The 20357-nt window shown below is 37.3% G+C and overlaps 1 protein-coding gene and 1 pseudogene across 1 annotated transcript; both read right to left on the reverse strand.

Moving 5' to 3' along the window:
- Positions 1 to 22: 22 nt before the first annotated feature.
- LOC116124444 lies at positions 23 to 3737 on the reverse strand. The gene is given in 9 exon segments (XM_031410171.1): positions 23 to 634; positions 723 to 855; positions 1248 to 1324; positions 1565 to 1641; positions 2749 to 2997; positions 3244 to 3300; positions 3459 to 3491; positions 3494 to 3556; positions 3559 to 3737. Coding segments are annotated over 9 exon segments (876 nt in total). The 5' UTR covers positions 3590 to 3737; the 3' UTR covers positions 23 to 478.
- Positions 3738 to 6602: 2865 nt separating this feature from the next.
- Positions 6603 to 15237, reverse strand: LOC116124413 (annotated as a pseudogene).
- Between the last annotated feature and the right edge of the window lie 5120 nt (positions 15238 to 20357).

Consider the following 20357-nt stretch of genomic DNA (forward strand, 5'->3'; position numbering starts at 1 on the left):
ATTCACAGTGAATTATATACATTAATTTTGATAATCAAGAGGATCCTTGTTTTTTTTATCTACAATCAATTATGTATTTATCTAAATACAACAAACAACCTTGGACCAAAATTAAGAAGTTGAAAATACAATTTGAGGTTTCAAACATTGTCAACCATCTGTCTGCAGCGAACTTTGAGCACCATAACAAGCAATACTCGACCATACCTCCATTACATCCTTTTACCGTCCAAACTGTGATTGACCATCCCCGACAGTTCAAGTCATGAACTTACGGTGGTTATTGTATAGCTTGAAGGTGATGCTGTACTTCAGGCCATGTATGCTCCTGGTGTATCATGTCATTATCAAAATCACACGAGTACACGGTAGTAATACACGTTCAGATTTAGTTTCAGGATCAGCACCAACCAAACGAAGAGCTTTAACCCTTAAGAAATCAAAACCAAGAAACCAGGATTCTTGTAACTTGTGCAGTTCATACTTTGGAGGACATGGCTTCCTCAATGCTTTTAATAACAGCACTAAGACTGCTGCCACTTTCCAGAGCTTTAACAGCAGCTAGATGAGCATGTCTATGCCATTTAAGCAGATTGTATGACTGTAGAACTGACCATCTCGCCTGATTAGACATCTGGTCAAGATGATAGAATAAAGAGAAAAAGTTTCAGTTGTTACGAACGCTAGTATAACATTGAACAACATAACAGTTGAAGAGATACCTGGGCTACAGATAATGGAGGTCTCAAAAGAACACAGATGCTTCTAAACAGATTTTCATCATTCTCTCCACCCTCAGCCTCACCATAAACAAGAGCTTCAGCTGCAATACCAGCAAAAAGTACCATGCAGTACCTGCCAGGTGTCATGAATAATAACCATTCAAGGCATCAATAATATGAAAGTACAAAATCATTCCAGATACACGATGATGCTAAAGGACCTGCCCACCACCTACCATCAAGCAGGCTTCCAAATACAAATTGAAGGCCACTGGAATGTTTCGAATTCATTGGTGTAATGGTAACTTCCAGAACAATAAGAAAGTTCAATACGCACATCATGGTACCACATTGATGAAAAGATTGACAGAAATGAACATATCACAGAAAAATTAACGGTTTAGGAAAGATTCAAGAATTATGTTTTGATTAACATGTCATAAGAAGACATATTCTTTTGGCAATAGGCAAAAACAAAACTACTCATATCAAGCAAACTCCAAGAAGAGTTCATGTCATAACTACCTGTCAAAGGCAGTGCCACTGAGTTGTCCTTCTGCAAGCTCGTCATTCATTTTTTCATCCCAAAATTGAGTTCCAGCCTGTTAGTGAATATGAGTTCTAATTTCCATCTTAATAATGATAAAGTTGTTTGGAGAAACACTAAAAAAGTTTTAAAGACCCATTCATGACACTAAACTTCTCTTAGTCTGCCACCTCTTATCAAAATTATACCCATTGTTGACGAGAAAGCATATAAACGCACAATAAATATACATTAGAGAAAATAAAAAATGGAAGCAGGACAAGAACCATGAAGACCATAGGTGAGAACAAAGTACCTGCCCTTGAATACCCATTTGCATTGCAACAATTGGGTCTAAAATCACCCCACGAATTGGGCAACCCATAAGATATGCTGCAAAATAAATTAATAATTAGTTATTTAGGCTTGTAAGAACAAAATTTTTGGTAAAAGAAAATTTACACCATAGCAAGACTATAATATAGACATAGGTAATTTCTTCTATTTCTGTACATCGACATGAATTATGAGTCAAAGTGGAGAAAAGAAGCCCAACACAAAATCTCAAGAAAATGAAGCCATGTTAGCATGTCAAAGCACCTGTCTGTGTTAATAGCAAATAACAGCCCTTTGAAGAAACACGTGTAGTCTGCAAGAATATTGTTGAAAGATCTCGTAAATAATTGTGATTATGTACCATATTTGTTATACTCTATATTTAGTTAGTTTAGAAGTTTATGAGCTGTATTAGTAATCTTAGGAATCAATATTTATTTTCTTCTATATTAGGGTAGTAAGTTGACTAGTATATTTCTTCTTAATTAGGGAGATTAGCTGCCTTTTTTTGTTCCTAGTTAAGCTCTTTAAATAGCTATACATCAATATAGAAAAATAATTCAGCCTTCTTATATTTTTTGTTCACTGTTTTTAAATATTAACTGACAGGCTGGTTTAATAAATATGCATACATAGCTCACTAAGTAGGCATGTGCAAGCTATTCAACAAAATTGAGAAGCAAATGGAAAATGATCAGTATAATTTATTCTGAATTTCTGATTATGATGAACAAACTGTTATATTCCAGCTCAGGTTTGTATGAGTAATAAATTGACAAAACTGAACCATACCAACTATGGCTACGGACGATTAAGAATTATATACTAAATTTACTGTTGAGAGAAACACACATACATCATATGACATTATAAAAAAATCAAATAGTTATCTTCTTTAAATTAATGACCCAAAGGATACCCATTACATTAGTTTTTTATTTTCTGTCTGCACTGATCCTTTTTATTAGGCGGGTTTTGAACAAAAACTAAACTGTGCAAACATGGTTTGACAAAGGTTCCTTGCCAACTTCTAGAAGATATAGCAACAATCAAAAGGCAACAGCTCATACTACAATGCTGTATCCTCCTACTCTTAATATTTTTCTTTCTTTTCCTATGAGTAACTCTTTAAAATTTAAACCAAATAACAAACTTAGCACATACCTACTAAAAGATGCCCTGCTTCATGAACCAGAATCCGACGCTTATATGGGGGCCAATAACTCGAGATTTGAGCCAAACAGATACCACCAAGGAAGGCAGAGTCTATAAAGGCAAGTGCCAGTATGACTGCAAGGTTGGGTCGGATATCAATCCCTCGAGAAAGAAGATACGATGTTCCACCCAGAAAAGCAACCAATACAACACTTGAGCTTCCAGAAACACCCCACTTCTTTGGAGAAAGCTTAGTAACTGAATTATAAAAGAAAAAGATAAGAAAACCAAAGAATGCCTACAAGTGGAATTTCATATTTGTTAAGCAATCAGTTGCCCAAACTATGCTGATAGATAATGAGCAAACAATAATATTTACAAAATAACAATAATATATTCAACAAGAAGTCTTAGATACAAATAAATTTCAAATCAAACTTTTCGAGAAAATAAGACAACCAATTATCAAAAGCCAACAATAAGATAAATTCACTGTACAAGCACCTTCTAAGCCAGTTGCAGACTTCAGTACAGTTGGTGTAACTCTCTAGTCCTCCATAACTGTAAAAAAGAAATCACGGAAAAGCTATAAAAGCCATTATTTATGAAAAAAAAAGTCTTCAAGTGAGCATTATAGCATTTGGTAAAATAAATGAATGATCTTTGCAATAATTCCCACATAAAATTAAAAGGGTACTCATTATCAATAAAAAAAATACCAATGCTGCTGTACTTTCCAAATTAGGCAAGAACTTCTTCTTCAGAAAGTATAACAGTTAAGCACTAGCCACAAGCCTCAAATCATCAGCATTGAGAACGTGTCCAGGACCTCCCAGTCTCTCTGACCCATCAAACAATCCAAACTCAGGGACCCGAGGCTGGTTCGATTCGGTCAATGAAGGACCGTCGAGAGCTCAACTGGGTTGTTGGTTGTTTTGTTCAACGGATTTTAGAACCTGAGAGCTCTGGCTAGGTCCTTGCGCTTCACGGCCCCTCGTATTTTGCATTCTCTAAGAGCTTTTGGTTGGGTTTTGTGTGAAAGTGTGTGTTTCTGTAAGGGGTGTTAGAGGTAAAGGAAGGAATTTAGGGGACAGCAAGGGGAGTTTTTGCAACCAGATGAACACACTGCCTGTTAGTAAATACGGTTTTATACGCGAATTATACGCCCAGCCGTATAATCGCGTATAAAACGTGTTTTAACGTATGTTATAAAAATTACCGAATTATACGCGTATAATATGAATACCGTATAATTCGCGAATTATCGCGTATAATTCGCGAATTATTCGCGTATTATTGAAAAAAAAAAAAAAAAAAAAAAGCCTATTGCTCACCCCAAAACGACGTCGTTTTAGGGGGTTTAATTCAAAATTACACGGTATCTTCTCTTCTTCAGTTCTTCTCCTTCCTCAGTTCTGCGATGGATGAAATTTTCAGCTTTTTTTCCTCAGATCTTCGACGTTTTCAGCTTTTCTGCTAATACTTCTCCTCCTCGTCGGACGGCGAACTGGTTGAGATTTTAAAGGGTTTGTGTTGGTGTTTGGGGGAGAAGAATAAATTTGTGGAAGGCGAACTGGTTGAGGGTTTTAACAGGTTTGTGTTTTTCTTTGGGGAAGAAGAATAAGTTTAAAGAAAGGAAAGTATGGCAGAAAAAATAACCTGTAAAGCAGATGCCATTGTTGGAACTCTGGAAGAAGCAGTTGGCTTTGTGGGTGAGACCGTGAGACCCTGAGAGATGATTTGATTGAAGAAGAGAGAGGAGGGGGGTTTTGAAGATGGGTCAGGGTGTTTATTTGTGTTTGTGGTGGATTTCAACACTCAACACTGAAATGTAGATTATGTTTAATAATCTATTGCATAAACAAAAATAATATATATATTTTTCTATTGGTGGATAGAACAAGACATGGGGTGGATAGAACAAAACAGGCTGGGAATTTGTTAAGGCAAAGAAAAGATTAACGTTACCATAGGCAAAAGCAAAAGCAAAAGATTTATTGAAGTCAATGTGAGATACATTATAATTAGTCCATAAAAGTATCAAAACTAGGATCAATATTGCCGTATTTCAAAACGTATTATTGATAATATACCGTATTAAACCCGTAATAACCCGTATCGTATTTTTTCCGTATCCGAATTTTATGACCGAATTTTTATAAACGTATTTTTACTGTTTGCCGTATTATACCGTAAAATTCCCGTACGTTTTTTTGCCGTACCCGTATTTACTAACTGGGAACACAGAGCCATGAGTCAAGGGAGGAAGACGAAATTCTTGTTTACAAGGAGATGTAAAACCGGCTGCAATGAACCTAAGACCTGCCCGTTTCAGAAGACCTGGCCCATTTTAGGGCCTACCATTGTATTGGGCTGGCCCACAGTATACAAATAGGTATGTACACGCACATGTGCAATATAGTTCACGTAGGTGATTAGGATAAACAAGTCAGAATGCAAAGAAGATACTAAGGGTCTGGGAGTTTTTTTTCACTGGTTTTGGGGAGTTTTAATTAGACTGATTTTGAGGTGTTTAAAAACTATATTGCCAGATTTTTAATGGGCTGGTTTTGACTGGTTTAAAAACCCCCCAAAACCAGTGTAGTATATTTTTGAAGGGTTTATAAAACACCCCAAATTGGGGTGTTTGGCTGGTTCAAATATTTTATCCAAAAAAACCCACTAATAATCACTACATTACTACTCATTGCCTTTGATGCTTGTTATTTCCTAAGATAAGAACACAACATGACGAATAGAAAGTAGTCTATAGAATTATTGAGGCTATATTTTGCTCTTTCTTATTTTTCGTCAAGGGAAAACCTAGCTAAGACATTATGTACCCGGGTTTCCTGAACTCCGCCAATTTTCTTCAGCTTTGTAAACGCTGGTGGACCTTTTCTTGTTCTGCTCTTTATTTTATTGTAACCAATTATGACTTATTTTTTCCTGCCTCTATCTGGTCTATTTACAATAAGAGGTTTTATTTGCTGTAGGGCCCAAATTCCTTCAACTCCACTCCAAAATCACATCAAAAAAGCTTGCATCTCCGTTTCGCTGCCTTTCTATGAAAAAGATTGAGAAGAATGAAGAAGAAACTAAGCACCTGCAACAGCCAGCTAGTAACCCTTATCAAGATTGAAACTGCATATGTAGCTCAAATGTGGCTTAACTTGGGAGGCCCTTCACGCCAATACACTCAACTGTGTCAAAAGATCCATGCCAACCCAAAATCCCACATGTCAACCACAGGCTCAGCATATTCAACAGTTCCAGGTTTTATTACAAGGTTATAGAAAAGAGCCTCTTGTTTGATTGGAGAGAAAGAAAAAAAAAATAATATAATGTAGGCATTATTTGTATTTATCAAAATTAATCAGCAAAAGAGAGAGTCTTTTAACTTATGGACATATATGTGTAATTTATCATTTAAAAAAAACTGTCAGAATCGTTGGAAAATAAACTCCAAGCACAGGTTGAGTGTTTTAAAAACCACTACTAAAAACCCTCAAAACCGTTACGGTGGTTTACCCTCAAAACCGCTACGATGATTTACCCTCATAACCGCTACCGTAAAAACCCAAGCAGACCCGCGAATAAAACCTCTTAGTTTACCCTCAAAACCGCTACGATGGTTTACCCTCATAACCGTACCATAAAACTCCCAAGCAGACCCTTACTCAGGGTTTGTATTGTCTCAATTCAACTTTGCTCAAGATTTTGTTTCCTATCAAGTTTCTCATGTGTAGAGGAACTCTATTTATTGAGTGATCATCAATTATTATATTTAGGTTAAGAACTCGAAACCAAGGAGCAATAGAGATTTTGCACATATTCTTGTTCCTATACCATGCCTCAAACATGACTCTTATAAGTCATTGACAAATATTTTGATAGTTATCATGTAATTCAGTGCAGAATACTAAGGTACTTTTGACACTTAAACTTTTCAAAGATTTTAGGATTCGCAAGAAAAAACACTGATATTGCAGTTACCTTTGTTATCTTTTCTGTATCATCCTTTCCTTCATCTGTTATGTCTTCGCCGAACACAACACTTTCCGCACAGCGCCCACCATGAGCTACCACCATTTGCATTTTCATGTAGCCAAAGGTTGTATAACCTTGGTCTATCATGTCTTCACAAGGGATAGAACACTGATATTGCAGTTTCCTGCTCATGTTGAGGTAAAAAAGCAACATCAGTTTAAGGCAATTAACAAAAGGAATTTCTGTCACTATTAAGTGTACCTTGCCACCAGGCAGGAGCTGAGAAAAAGGGTGCCAATCAAATCGAGGAAACAAGTGCGCTAATACTATATGACCCGCTTCATGTACAGCGAGCAGTCTCTTCTTTTCTAAAGACACCTATTACATAAACATAATAACCCAATGATCAATGTACTAATTAATTTTAATTTAATAAGCACCAATGAGAAACAATATACGCAGGAACATACACTTTGTTTGATTTTCTGTTGTTCTTCCTCGGTAAGAAGCACACACCCATACCCTCAAGCAATTGTTTATCTAACACATCAACAATGTCTTGCTTGTAGATCTTAGATGTCCTTCCTCACCTGCAACCACCAACCTGGACAACTCTTCAAATGATCACTGCTAAATGCACAAGAGATCACTACATAGTACTTCGGATTTGTATCACTTGGAACCGTGAGCAACACACTAACAAACTACAGCACGAAAGATGACAAATCCTATCTCTTAGGGCAGGCAAGACACCAGCCGGACTACATTGAGATAATTAAATGTTACCAAATTAAAGCTATAAAATTTGAGGCCATATAACACAAATGAGAGCTTAAGCATACACAAGTGACACATGCATAAAAAGATGTGTCTACCCATGCACAGATTATTGAGAAGCACCATCTCATAGCTGTGAATAAATAAGGGGATCAGTTGAAAGGGAGGCAATTTCTGAAATAAAAAAGTTTGGTTATCCCAATGCATTGAAAAATAAAGGACATGAAAGTAACCAAGAGATTTGACCAGAGTAATAGGTGATTTGGGACAGAAAGCACAAGCGATCAATTATATTGGACAAGAATGTGAACTTACTGACATAATTGCTGCTTCATTCACAAGATTATATCTGCCCCAGAAAAACCAACAGTACGGAAGACAAGCTGTAGAGTGAAGAAAAAGAAGACATCAATAAGCCCAAAACTAAGAAAAACTATATAATTCAGAGTAAAAACAGCTGTAGGAGATAAATGTATATCATTGCATCAATGTAACAATGACGATGCCAATGGTGAAGGTGATGATATCATACTTTGTTTAACAAGGCCTTAATAAGAAAAAACTCAAAACTATATATATATATATATATGTATATTCACAACACTTAAAACTCAACCATATGCATTGCATGATTGTGCTATGTGCAGCTATGCAACAAAAGATGTATTTAATTATTTATGTATATATGTATAAGCAACCACTTACCTGTTCAAAGTTAAACATCTTCTGCAAGTTTTCCTGCACTGTGCACACCAGACATTTGCACCCGTTGTTTAGCATCAGGCAAACCAATGTATAGACGGTCAATACGACCAGGGCAGACAAACTCAAGGTCCAATTCATCTGGCCTATTGGTAGCACATATGAATATCAAAGCTTGTCTAAGTGAAAACCGATCAACACCAGTTTTCTCCTTGCTACATGTGATAGTATTGAATATGAAAATCGGTTTACCCGACAGAGAAAACCAAAAAAATTTCACTGGGTACTACCAAAGTAAGCAACACCAAATAAGGGTGGACATACATACATTTAAATAGAAACTAAAAGCATGGTTAGTCTCTGTTATAAAAACTGGAAAGGTAACAAAGTGGTAGTTTCCCAGATAACAAGAGATTTGATTTTCTCGTTATCAGAACCAATATCATCCAATATGGATGTAGGAACAAAAAAAGGCTAACCAAGAACTCAACATGATCCAGGAATCACTGCTGGCATATATAATATAATGGCGTTCACCTCAATAATCCTTTAGGTCAAAGCCACCAGATAAACCTGTTCTGAACCTCCATGAAGGTCAACAACTAGGTTTTAAGAACACCTCTACACTCACTACCATGAAAATAGCAAGCAGAAGTGTCCAACTTAAAGGTGAAAAGCATCACATTCATATTTACAGGGTTGTCCACAAGAACATGCATCAATATTTAAATTAGATCTATTAATGTAAGATTACTTGTTTCACACCTGTATAAACTGATATACTTACTCTCCATCAAGCTGTGCAATTAGAGCCTCAAATGTGGCCCTTCTTCGAGGATCCTTTCTTGCATGCCTCCCAGCGATAGCATCAATTTCATCTACAAATATAAAAGCAGGTGCCTGCCCAGATGATTCATACAAAATCATGATCACTTATTTGCAAAGTATCCTAAAACTGCAATAGTACACTCCTGATATACGGAAAACTAATCAGATAATCTAGAGTGAGCTTTCTGGTGGAGCTGACAAATCAAATAACAGCAACCTGCTCACATGTATTAGGATTCGACATCATTGTGGCTCCATTTACCAACAAGTAAAAACATGATGATCAGAACATGGCAATCCCAAAAAAGAGATTATAATTCCCTAAAATTTTTCTCATCAAAATATTCCTAATCCAAGTGAGTCATGATATGAAATTATAGATAAAAGAATTTGGGTTCTTCAACTAATGACTGATGTATATCGCAATAGCTTACAAAAAACCAATTACACTTTCTCATTTAATCATAGAGAGACTTTACACTACATCTTACATGTTGCACAGCATAAGCAATGTAATAATTTCCGATGACTGATGTGAGCACAACAGCTCTATAAGATTATGATAACTGGTTTACAACAAGCACCAACATATAGTGACTATCTTATCTACTCTCCAGTGATTATTCTTCAGAAAACTAAAAATTGAAAATTGTTACATTTCTCCTTGCAATAGAAAACATCTCATTGATCCTACCTGCACCACTCTTTTCACTATCTGTGAACTCTGCACCAGAAGCAAAAACAAAGGGCAGCCCACTTTCCTTCGCAAGTGTCCGTGCAAAAAGTGTTTTTCCTGTTCCGGGTGGTCCAGACAGAGGAACACCCTGACATATGAAATTTATTAAGTATCATCATATTAGATCTCTATAATGGAACACCAAAAGTGTTGCTTTTATCTTTAACAGAAGAAGAAAAGATTACCAGAACAAACTGGACACCTCTTTCATAATACTCATGGGGTTCCCCATATAAATCATCAACTCATCTAGCAGATCCCAAACATCACCCGCCTAATACCACTTCTTTATACATAGATTTTGTTTCACCAACATCTCCAACTGGCTGGATGAGTACATGATGTTATGAGAATGTGAGGACGATTATTACAGGAACAGTAAGGAAGTTGGAGAATTATAGCTTACCAGGATGAAAATTTCTGCATAAGCCATATCAAAAAGTTGATTATACTTTTTGTAAAGAAAATGACTAGAGGTGACATGGAGAAGCATCACAGACTCCCTTATCAGCCAGAGAATCAGCAGTCCAGGCAACAAAGCAATCAAAACTTTTAGAAAATAATGGATCTGCCGCTTCTGAAGGAGATCTACTTCAACTCCAGAACTTGAGATAATCTTGAACAAGAAAGGATCCAGGGGAATGTCAACCCACAAAAAGAATAAAACGTCAAGAAGATGTACAGAAAGTATAAATTACTGTAACAAAAATGAGATCGTGCACGTACAACATATTCTAATGGAAAACCTTCTTCATTTTTACATACAATCTTTTCAGGTCCTCTGTAAAGACAACAGCAGCAACCTGTTGAAAGAATTCATGAAACTGTATAAGGTAATTTAACCTTTAGGGAGCGTTTGGTTGGGAGTTATAAGAGATTACTGGGGTTATATTATCTTATATTACTTGATTACCATGTTTAATCTTCCAATACCAATAATAGTTACTATTGCTAATATTAGAGGTAATTTGATAACCTCCATTTTCTTAGGTATTATAAGATTACCAAGGTAATCTTATTTTTGTTACAATTATATCCCTTATTAACAAAATTTTAAGACAATAATACCTTTATTTTAAAATTAATTTACATGAATATGGCTTTTACTATTTCACCCAAATTAATTAACTTTTTGGACAAAATTACCCTTAAATTCAAAACAAATTGCAACCCACCCAAACCACCACCCCCATCCACCTGCCGCCAACCAAACCACCGCCGAAAGAAGCTGGAATCACTATGAGTACTCCACCATCACCGAGAAGCTCCGAAACGATTGTTTCTGGCCAAAAACAACCATATCAGAATAGATCTGGTTGGAATGGCCAGATCTATTCTGGCCATTTTCAGCTAGATCCATGGCCTTTATTGGCCATATCTGGATGAGATATAGCCGTTAACGGCCATGGATCTAACCATTTCCGGCCATCAATATGGCTAGAAATGGCCATATCGGAGCCTCTTGGTGTCTCTCGGCTACTCACGGCGACTTCCGACAGCAGATGGCAGTGGCGAACAATGGCTTGGGGTGGTGGGGTTGATTTTATTATAAATTAAAGTTTCATATAAGTAGGGGTGTTTTAGCTAAATTTGAAATGCTGGGGGGTAAAATAAATTATTCAAAAATTAATAATAAAAATAATATTATATTAATATTTAAAAAGAGGGCAATTTAATAATTTAAATAACATATCCACCAATTTATTTCTCCTAACCAAACATATTAATATAACATACCCACCAATTTATTTCAACTAACCAAACACATTTTCCTAAAGGTCTGCTTGGGAGTTTCATGGTAGCGGTTATGAGAGTAAACCACTGTACCGGTTTTGAGGGTAAACCACCGTAGCGATTTTGAGGGGTTTTCAGTAGCGGTTTTTATAAAACACCCAACCTGTGCTTGAGAGTTTATTTTCCAACGGTTCTCTAACAGTTTTTTAAAATGATAAATTTACATATATGTCCATAAAAATACCCCAACTTCAACCAGTACTTAGGAGTTTTGTTTTTTTCAATTACAAGATAAGAGTTCTTTATTTGTTTTCTACTTATTAGTATTTTATAACTTCAAATGTGATTAAGTCTCCTTATCCTTCTTCATCATTCTTTGCAGCTTTGGAATGATTGAAAAATTATAGCTCCACTTCTCCAAGAAAGCATTGAGAAATGAGATTTTAATTATTTTTTTTTTATGATTGCTTAAAAATATTTTATATTTAATATGGTTGGAGACGGGCATAATGTAGTTAAATTTTTTTTTTTGGATATAATTGAAATAGTTTTGTAGTAAATAGGGTATTTGTGGAATAAAGTTTTAAAACCAATCAAAACACCTCAATTTGGGGTGTTTTATAGACCCCTCAAAAATATATTACACTGGTTCTGAAAGTTTTTAAACCAGTCAAAACCAGTGCATAAAAAATCTGACAAGCAACGGTTTTAGAACACCTCAAAACCAGTCTAATTAAAAACCCCTCAAAACCAGTATAATTAAAAACCCCTCAAAACCAGTGGAAAAAAAACTCCCAAGCAAACCCTAAAGATTCCCAGTAATCTTCAAGGTAATCTAACTTTCCAGTAATCCAACATTCTCTGAACCAAACGCACTCTTAAAATTTGATTTGATGAATTGAATTTTGTTTAAAAATATCAAAACTAAATAATTGAAACCCCAAAATCCATGCAATACAGAACTGCAGGCACTTATCAAGTTAGCTACATGGGGAGAGAAAAGAAAACAAAGGACGACAAAACTTTGCCTCAGAGCTATCTAGCTTATCAAGAAAATAAGTGTAAGGAAGTTTAGTATGATACCTCACCTTCTTCATAAGTATATAACACACATGCACACACGCACACACAAATTAATATTAGGAATCAAGAATAATGTCCATCTTTTGGAGGGAAGATTGACAATTGACTGACAATTTTAATATGAGCTTAATAATCATACATTAATTAAAGTAATATCTGCCTTTTCCGAGGGCAGAATTACAATTAACAACAAATAATTCAAATCCTATGTACTGTCTGATCCAACATAAATTTTTTATCTACAAAGCCTTTTTCTGTATAGTTATCATATTTCAGATTACATTCAAAACTGCCAGAAAATCAAAATCAGAAAGCAATTTGTTTGAACCTAGTATTTCAGTGCTAAATTAGCAACCAGAACCACAATAAATGCATGAAATAAAACATATAATGAGACTAGAAAAATGATTATACAACTTAATGTCAAGACATAGGAAGCATTATTTTTACATACGTTCAGGCTGTCAAAAATAAACTAACCTGAAATGCTCAAGTCTTCAATTAACTTTTCCGTTTCTTCTGCACTCATTCTTTCATTGCTGTCAATAACCTTTTCCCCATTTTCCTGTGAAGGCTCTGGATCATCAATCCAAGCATCTTCTCCAACATAAGATCTATCATGAATTAATATCCCATCAGGCCCTTCAATATACTTCTTCAATTTCAGACCTTTAGGTGCTGTCTTCCTCCACATACCCTTCTTAAATCTACAAGAAAAGAGCAGAATTTAATTCTTAACGACTTCAATCGACTCCCAAAACATTACTCATTCATGACCTCAATTGGATGCAACTGCAATTAATGATCACTTACTTTCTGATATTACTAGGGGGAGGCTCAGGAATCAATGCCTCCATATAAGCCTCTGTTACCTCTTTTTTTTGACGATCAAGCTAAGGTGCGCAAATAGCTACATATATTCTTTGACAGGAAACAATCACAACAAAAACATAGAGAATTAATGTACCAATCCTTTTAGGCTCCCAATTCTTGATATCCTGCATGCAGTAAATAATTATAATAATGTCTTATAACTCCAAGTACAGATAAAACAAACAGAACAATTACAAATATCAAACTTTTTTCTAATTCTACATTTTCCCTGCACTTTCTCAGCAAACCAAACACAAAATTAAGCAAAAGGGTCTCAATCAAAATCAACAAATTTACCAATGTTCGTCTAATCAATACAAGAGCTAATAGAACAATTAAAAAAATGTCATTTTTTTCTTCGATTCCGCACTTTCCCCCGAACTTTCTCAGCAACCAAACGCAAATTTAAGCAAAAGTGTAGCAATTAAAATACAAAAAAAAATGACCTTCCAACGCTCCCAGCGAGTCCCATTCCACAAATTCAGGCGCCAAAACAGTCCTGAACCGAGTGAACTCAGCCTGACCCCCTTCACTCCATTCTTAACTCGACCCATCAACTCACCCACCTTCACATTAGCCTCCTCAAAGTCAACACAGTTTCCCTCTTGACTACTGGTCAAAGTTGGACCAAAACCTCTGCGACCCGACCCTAATAGACCGAGCATCTCGGCCAAGAACGCATCTGACGCATAAGGATTTGCAGAGGAATAAACTCTAAAAACGGATTTTGGCGGGAAACTCTAGGCCTGGGTCGGGCGTTTTCGGAAAAAGAACTGTTTTTGTGAGTGAATTTGAAGAGAAAGAAGTAGGTTTGGTTTGAAAGGGATTGAAATGTCCATTTTTTATGAGAAATTAGATATTTGAGAAATGCTGTCTTTGCTGCATAAGCAGCTGCGGTTTTTGGCTAGGGGGTTTTGAGACGTTTATCTGAATGAGAAAATTTAGCTGCCCGGTCATCCCATATGTATTTAAGAAAATGGCCTTGAAACTATTCATCAAATTTTTTATAATTTAAGAAGATGACTTGGCATAGTTAGGATTAATTAAATAGTAAAATGGGTTAAATAAAAAGATTAAAACATATATGGGCCGAATCAGAAATAATGAAAGTTTTCAAATTTGAAATTTCGCAACAAGCCCCACACTATTCACGATCACTAATCGAATTCATCAGTTCAAAACGCGATTTCTTGAACGAAAGGGAGACGCGATTTTTTTCCGATCAAACACCAATTGATTTGCACCTAATCATTCTTTCTTGAACCCTAACCGAATACAGTCGTGATTTTCGGCGATATAGTCGCGATTTTCGATCGATTTGTTGAACCTAAAATCTTTTCCTTACCTAACGAAAACTGTGCCTTTCCGGCGATACAGTCCAGATTTCGGATCGAAACTGCAAACTTTGACACCAATTCAATCTAAAACCATGGTGCACTAACAATGAGGAAGGAAGCCCAACGCCACTTCGAATCCTAGATTCCGGTGGCGCAAGCAGTTCAAGGCTGCTCCGGTGGATCATCTGACCATTGAAGTGGTCCACACGTGAGGAACCCGGCGGCACAAGAACAGGAAAAGAACCACAAAGGGTCTGAAGACGAGGAGTCAGGCGAGAATTCAGGCCAAAAGAGGATTCCGAGAGAATTCAAGCCAGGAGGTGATTCCGGCGAGAATTCAGGCCAGGAGGAGTCCCGAGGATCCAGGCAACGAGAAAGGCCGGCGAAGATAGGGTACGTAGTTTGGGAATGTTGCTTGTAATTTCGCTTAGCTATCATTTGTATCGCTAAGCGATTATTCTGTTTTACTCTGATCGCAGCAATGATTGCTTAGCGATAAAAATGATCGCTTAACGATCTGAGATCTGGGCAGATGATTCTGCCCAGACCAAGATCGCTTAAGAGATCATGAATGTTTACTCTTGGTCGCTTAAGCGATCTTAGTCTAGGCAGAATCACAGATAAGAGATTCTCGTTAACTTTTGGTCGCTTAAGCGATTTAAGCGATCTTGCATAAGACAGTAAAGATCTCTTAAGCGATTCGGATCGCTTAACGACTACAGTGATTTTGGTTTATTTTGTTGATGACATTTTATTTATATCGATTGTGCAATTGTGCGGACCGTAAACTGTAGAGAGTATGAGTTGGACCTATAAGTGAGAAGGTACCCTACTTCCTTGCAAGGGTGACGTGAGGTCGAGCTGGGAGGTTTTGACAATAAGGGCCTTTTAGCTAATAAGGCATGGTGAAAGATATTTGGTGGCACTTGTTTCGGTCAGTTTTTAAGAATCGGAACAAAGTGGAAAAAGTCATTTTGGGGGCAGGGATGCATTACATGTTGATGCACTCAGTAAATGCAACAAAAAAATGAAATGTGGTTCGTGGTGGAGGGAAAGCCCTACGGTTTGGTATGATGGAGTATGCGTTGGTGACGGGCTTAGGATGCAGGAAAGTGCCAACTAAGGCGGAGGCAGACGCAGTAAGGACTAGTGCGGAGCCATAAACTTTTATAAAAAGGTTTTGAAAGGGGCAAAGTCTATTACAGGAAAAGTTTTAGAAAGAGGTATTACAGTTCGGTTTAGTGATGCAGAGAAGATAAAAGTGTGCTTGATATTGTTTTTACATTCTATCTTATTGGCTGGTGACTCAACAAAGCTGTTGAGAAGATTGGTTGCTGTTTGTAAGCGACTTGGAGTTCTTTATTCTTATCCGTGGAGACGGATATCTTTGAGCGAACCATCAGAGCCTGAAAAACCAGACATGGTGTTAAGCATGCCGAATGGGGCGGGAAGGCTAAACCAAGCACGTATAATTTGTTTGGCTTCCCATGGGCATGCAGGTAAATATTAATAGCTCATGTTATATTTTTTTATATATGTGTGTTTGAATAATGACATGACTGTTTTTTTACAATGTAGCTTGGATTGTACGAGGCCACCCTGTCTTCGCTAAGGCGGGGGGAGGAGCAACAATGTGAATGGCAACAGCATTTCCTGTTGTCGGTGGCATGTCAAGAGTTGTAACCATTGGGATTATGGCCAATTAGAGATTGAGATTCAAGCAGCGGGGGTAAGATTGAAGCATTAAGCTTTTGAATATGCAGTTGCTTTTTTATTTTGCTTCATCTGATTGTTTTTTTTCTTATTGCAGGAGTCGTCCGTCCCTTTTTGACCGCATTGGGGATGAAGCGGAAGAGGACTATGTCACATCTTTCAGAGCAATGGAGATGAAAGTGAACAGATAGACCCTGTGCGGGACCTAAAAGGTCACGCATGTGATGGCAGTTGCAGGGCCATTGCTTGACAATGTCGTTGATGTTGAGGATAATGAAGCTCGGGGGCCGAGGAGTGAGGAAAAAAAGAGGGAGGAGAGGTTCGTATGCCTCAGCAAACCGGTACAACAAGTACCGCTTTGCCGAGACATCGGCGTAGGGAGAATGAGGTTGTTACCTCATAAACGGCCTGTTTGAGAGTTTTACAACCCCGTTTATGCAAAGCTTGAGAGATGGAAAACAATGAAAAGGGTGGAGAAGAAAATGGATAGGGAGGAAAAGTAGGTACAATGGAGGGCGAAGTTGGTACAATGGAGGAAGAAGTTGGTGGAGAATTAAAGGCGGTTGAAGTGCAAACTGGCTTGAAAAGAGGAGCCGAAAGAGCAAGTTTGTGAATCGCCTTACATGGTAGTGACACAGGTAAGAAGAAGAAAATGAAGAAACAAATGGAGGAACAACCAGAAATGGAGGAGGTTGAGGAGTTGGTGTTAGAATGGGGCGGTGATAATGGAGGAGGGGAGTTGGGAGGCGAAGGAAGCGGGGATGTAAAAATGGAGGAAAGGGGAGAAGTGGGGAAGGAAATTGGACTCAAATGTCGATTTGTATAGCCAATAGAGGAAGAAAAACTCTTTTATGCCTATTACAATGGATCGAGAAGTGATGGCCATATAAAGTGTAAGACAGGGATTTCCCCGGGAATGGTTTCAAGTTGTTGACGATGGGGACGTGGCTTGAGGACTCGGTGAGTTATTTTCACTTAATTTTCCTTATTTTTGCTTGTTTTCCATACTTATCTGTTGTTTTTATTTGATGCAGCACATCGATGAGATATTGGCACTGATAGGGCTACGACAGACTAGTGATGTGATCTGTTGTATCCCGACTGTGCTTCACACCGATGTGGCGTTTAGGCAAACGCTTGTTTCGGCATATCGGTCTTAATTAAAAATGCCGTTGCTAGTGGTGTAGCAAAAGGACCGAACGAAACGATTGGCCGCACAACAGTCGGATGGCATCCCTGATGATTTCCGATTTGATGATAGGATTATGCAGTACGTAAGGGGGATCGGCCCAAATATGGCCATGGTTGGCCTTTGTTAAAAGAGTGTACTGCATCATCCTCGTCAAACAGCACTAGATACATCGTTGCACATCTAGAGTAGGGGTGTCTGAAGCCTTGACTGCACCCCACCATTTGTCGAGACAAGCGTTGGAGGTCAGTTGGAGCCACTGTCCAGGTTGTTCCCGCAGCTGTTCGTGACAGCGGGATGTTTGGGCAGTTGGGTGATCAGGTACTAACCGGAAAGTGGTCAATTCAGCGCTCTACCTGCCCAATAAATGATTCAAGGTAATTTGTTTAAAAACTAACTTACATAATACAATTTGTTCTTAGTTTATTATAGCTATGTTTTCTTCCTATTGTAGCGCTGAATGTGGGGCATATGCCCTAAAATTTATTCAGTTCGCCATGACCAACACCCGATGGACATTGAATGACGAAACAATGAGAGATTGTCAGGAGCGATGGCTGTCGACTGCTTCCATGGGCAGATGGATCCGTTTGAGTGACCAGAACCCAATCAAAGGTATGAAAGTTGGACGCTGAATTTTGTAGTTTATGTGATGGATGTTCATACTTGGTTTTTTTGAGTTGAGTTATGTGATACCTGTTAAATTATCATAGGTGTATATACTGTTCATTTTCAATGGTTTTTTGATGTGTACTTTGTGTCGAACTGCTTATTTAATTTGTTCTCATTGGCTTGGCTATTTTCTAATTCTAGCCTTTCTCATATTATGTGTTTTACACTGCAGGTCACTAAGATGGAATGGTCAATCTCCATAGAAAGTCAACCGAGGCACCATATTAGCCGCCCTTGTAGATATCATCTTGAATTTGTTGGATGCTAGTGCAGAGCCAAAAGCATCGAAGAATGATGTCGTGGGATCCTTTCAAGCATGGACTGCCCTGATACCATTCACTGTGGATTCTAAACTCTTTGGCATCAAAACTAAATTAAAGTCAGTGTATAGAATTGTAAATAATTTACTATGTATGGTGTGATCATTGTAAAGAATTGGATCTGATATTTGGGATATATTTTTGTTGTCCATATAAGATAATTCATCAGCAGTTTCAATTTACTATGTATGGTGTGTCCATATAGATATTTTGTTTGTCCACATATCTCTCAAAAACGACCAAGACTTTTCCAGAACGATCGCTTAAGCGATCTTAAATCGCTTAAGCGACCAGGTCTGGGCAGAGGTCATTTTAGAAAGAATCGCTTACGCATACGAAAGGTCGCTTAAGCGATCATAGTCTGGCAGATGTCATTCTGCCTCGGAAAAGATCGCTTAAGCGATCATAAATCGCTTAAGCGATCATGTGTCTTTTAGGAATAATCGCTTAAGCGATATAAATGTCGCTTAAGCATCATAGTCTGGGCAGATGGCTTTCTGCCTCGGAAAAGATCGCTTAAGCGACCATGTGTCTTTTAGGAGAATCGCTTAAGCGATATAAATGGGTAGCTTAACGATCATAGTCTAGGCATTTTCATTCTCTCGGAAAAGATCGCTTAAGCGATTCGTCAGAGCACCTGTCCGTATTACATTTATATAAAATATAGTTCCTTTACACGTCAGTATGAAACCTAAGGATTTACGATTCGTTCAGAGCATGTTCCGTTATTACATTTGTATAAAACATATAGTTCCTTTACACGTCAGTTAAAACCTATAGGGTTTACGATTCGTTCAGAGCACCTGTTCCATTATTACATTTATATAAAACATAAGTTCCTTTACACGTCAGTATGAAACCTATAGGGTTTACGATTCGTTCAGAGCACCTGTTCCGTTATTACATTCATATACATATAGTTCCTTTACACGTCAGCATGAAAACTTAGGGTTACATTCGTTCAGAGCACCTGTTCCGTTATTACATTTATATACATATAGTTCTTTTACACGTCAGTATGAAACCTATAGGGTTTACGATTCGTTCAGAGCACCTGTTCCGTTATTACATTTATATAAAACATATAGTTCCTTTACACGTCAGTATGAAACCTATGGGTTTACGATTCGTCAGATCAGCAACTGTTCCGTTATTACATTTATATAAAACATATGTTCCTTTACACGTCAGTATGAAACCTATAGGGTTTACGATCGTTCAGAGCACCTGTTCCGTTATTACATTTATATAAAACATATAGTTCCTTTACACGTCGTATGACCTATAGGTTTACGATTCGTTCAGAGCACCTGTTCCGTTATTACATTTATATAAAACATATAGTTCCTTTACATGTCAGTATGAAACCTATAGGTTTACGATTCGTTCAGACAACTGTTCCGTTATTACATTTATATAAAACATATAGGGTTTACGATTCGTTAGTATATTTTTATATTTGTTTGCTTAATTATTTAGGAAATATGTATTTTTTAATTAATTTTCGCCCATTAGTGAATTAATTTCATTAATACCAAGAAAGTTTAAAAATAACAAAAACACCCCCACCCACCCAACTTCCCAGATTCTGGCTACCGCCGACAGCAACGAACGATCGAAAATGGCCGGTAATGGCCAGTTGTAACCTTTTCCGGCCAATCCAC

Source organism: Pistacia vera, unplaced genomic scaffold, assembly GCF_008641045.1.
Source record: "Pistacia vera cultivar Batoury unplaced genomic scaffold, PisVer_v2 Contig152, whole genome shotgun sequence".
Classification (NCBI taxonomy): Eukaryota; Viridiplantae; Streptophyta; class Magnoliopsida; order Sapindales; family Anacardiaceae; genus Pistacia; species Pistacia vera.